The sequence below is a fragment of the Priapulus caudatus genome, unplaced genomic scaffold (genome assembly GCF_000485595.1).
Source record: "Priapulus caudatus unplaced genomic scaffold, Priapulus_caudatus-5.0.1 Scaffold2757, whole genome shotgun sequence".
Classification (NCBI taxonomy): domain Eukaryota; kingdom Metazoa; phylum Priapulida; class Priapulimorpha; order Priapulimorphida; family Priapulidae; genus Priapulus; species Priapulus caudatus.
The window spans coordinates 1,360-4,327 of record NW_014579818.1 but is presented as its reverse complement, the minus strand read 5'-3'; the positions used below and the strand labels follow the sequence as shown (position 1 = coordinate 4,327).

General features: G+C 46.6%; 1 protein-coding gene across 1 annotated transcript; it reads right to left on the bottom strand.

Moving 5' to 3' along the window:
• Positions 1 to 10: 10 nt before the first annotated feature.
• On the bottom strand, positions 11 to 974 carry LOC106819030 (very-long-chain (3R)-3-hydroxyacyl-CoA dehydratase 2-like). The gene has a single exon (XM_014823690.1). It carries the CDS (start codon positions 969 to 971, stop codon positions 252 to 254), a length of 720 nt encoding a protein of 239 aa, XP_014679176.1. The 5' UTR covers positions 972 to 974; the 3' UTR covers positions 11 to 251.
• Positions 975 to 2,968: the final 1,994 nt, after the last annotated feature.

Sequence of the window (2,968 nt, the reverse complement as noted above, 5' to 3'; positions counted from 1 at the left end):
ACTTAAAATCAAGATGATACAATTATCCAAAACAAAATGTATTCACTGTTTAGGAATAATCAAAGTATTAATACTGTGTACAGTATTTGGTAGTTAAAGCACCTAGAGACAAGTAACCTATTTTCAGCCATCCCAGGTTTTATATAACGCAGTGGCTCCTCGTCCGGAACCGGTCACGTAGCCACGGCCTTTATATAAATTATGAATGCTACGGCCTACAATGAGTTGTCCCATGATCGCATAATTATAACTCAGTCCATTTTACCATTGAGCACCTTTCTGCGTTGCTTTACCATATGGCAATAAAGCTGTGGGAAAATAGGTACATATGACATACACACGAACAAGACATAGTAATAGTAACTGAAGGAAATATTCGCAGCATTCGGCAACTCAATGGAGTACATGCGTGTACGTTGCAAGGTTGGCAGTGCGTTCCAGATGGTTAAGAGCTCGCCTGTCACTCCAATCGGGTACAGCGGCAGGAACAACGTGTAGCGGCACCAGAGCAGTGCTCTGGGTAGAGCGTCGACCAGCGTGAAGGCGTAGAAGGAATAACGAACGACCTCAGTGACCGTCCATGCAGTTAAGCATCCCACTATGCCAGCCTTGTCCCCTACATCGGGAACGCTCACGATGATGCCCCAGACCAAGAACACGCGAGAGTAGACCTGCATAGCCGTCAGATACACGGAGGAGCGTACAAGTCCCACCGCGCAATGCACCACTTCCAAAACGGCTGCAGTTTGGAAGACTTTTAGTAGAGGTTCGACGGACCGGTACAGGCCGAAGTAACTTCTTTCGTATACGTAATGGCGTATCAGCATAAGGCCTATAGCAGCCCATCCAAACGCCATGGCGATGTTGTAAAGCACCAAATACCCCTTTGAAAACCTTCCCATCGTATTCTGTTTGGTATTCATTCCAGCACCATCGACATTTCTCGACTCTACACGTACGCGACCGGCCATGTTTACATCGATTACATCGCCACCTTTCGGATAACGTTCAAACCAATTTCGTTAATGTTTTAGGCGAATATAAATGGATGGATACGAGATGGCCGTATTCCACTGATCTCTATAATATAATTATATTATATATATAATATATAATATATATATAATATATAATATAATATATTATATTATAGAGATCAGTGCCGTATTCTCATGGGAAGTGGAAATCTCTCCATGCTTTGTATGCCATCTCTTTGATAGGTTCTGGGCATCCTACAAGGTTCCTGCGGATGAAATTAGGGCCGGGTTGCCTTTCCTTTCGACCGGCTGATGTGGGTAGACCAAAAGAGTCATCAGTGAGCTCCACGCCAAGTAGAGGTGATGTTTCTCTTTTTTGAGCTTGGTTCCCATCATGGTATAGGTCTGCTTTATTGTGCACTTTTTTTGGATTGAAAGACATTTGCCAGTTTTTGGACCATTGAACTAGCTTATCAATGCCCTTTTGAAGAAGCTCTGTATCATATCCGCTTTTGATGGGTTTGTAGATAAGACTTGTACAGGTACAGTTTCAGTAATACTAAAAGTGATAATACATGTGTGTGCTATAACACTCCACACGACACACACACACACACACACGCGCGCGCACACACACACACACACACACACACACACACACCACACACTCCCACACACAACACACACACACACACACACACGCTGCAGCCCACACGCACACGCACACCCACCGCACACGCCACCACACGCACACGCCACACGCACGACGCACACGCACACGCACGACGGCACACCACACGAACACGCAGCACGCACTACGCACACGCCACACGCACACGCACACACACCGCACACACACACACACCAACCACACTCGATACCTACAACACACAACACACATCACACACACACACACACACACACACACACACACACACACACACACACACACACACACACACACACACACACACACACACACACACACACACACATACACTACACACACGCGCACGGAGCTAGCTTGAATATTGTGTTTGTCAGGTAATTAGTTATAGCCTCGTTGGCAGATACGGAAGCTTACAGCAAGCGCGAAATGTCAGTTGAAAGAGATCTCACATTCACTCCCCAAGAAATCGTAGATACGCGTCTGGAAACTACATAATGCACCCACCGGGCGTGCAGAGAATGCGAAGCCACGGGCTATTGCAGCGACACGGTTGTTAGTCTGCGCTGAAACCTCATCCCGCTATTACGTAATAATTTCTTCACTGGCAATTCGAAAGCTTTTTTCGCATCTAAAGCCAGAGAAAAAAGAAAAAAAATGCACACGCGCTGGGTGCTTATTTTTCCCATTTTAGTTGTCGTGACATATCGGTGAGGTATCGCGTCTTGTAAGATAATAAGACCGACCGTTCACAGGCGCGAGCGCACGCACGCATACAACTAACCACCCGCCCACACACGCACACAGAGAAACACACAAGCGCGCCGCGCACACTCACATACGCACTCACACATATACACACACAAAGATATATACACACACAAAGATACATACACACACATACACACACGCATGTACACACACACACACACACACGCACACGCACACGCACGCGCACACGCGCACGCACGCACGCACACGCACACGNATATATATATATTATATATATATATATTATATATATATATATGGCGCGGCGTACGTGTGCACGGGCCGTGTCATCGATTGAATCATCAGCAGACGCCGCGGACGTCGCCGCCATGACTTAAGCCGACAGACGCTGTCACAATAAGGTTCGTTTACGGGGCCGACGAGAAATCGAAGTGCGAATATGCAGAAAATCACAAATTGCTTGCCTATCTCTTCATCGTTCGGATCTAGTGCGCGCTCTCTCTCTGGCTCGTTCTCTCTCTCTCTCTCTCTCTCTCTCTCCTTTCTTTCTCTCTCTCTCTCTTTCTCTTTTCTCTCTTTCTTTCTCTCGCTT

What these genes read in the sequence shown, in the direction of transcription:
- LOC106819030 (XM_014823690.1), bottom strand. Translation starts at nt 971, where the DNA reads ATGGCCGGTCGCGTACGTGTAGAGTCGAGAAATGTCGATGGTGCTGGA.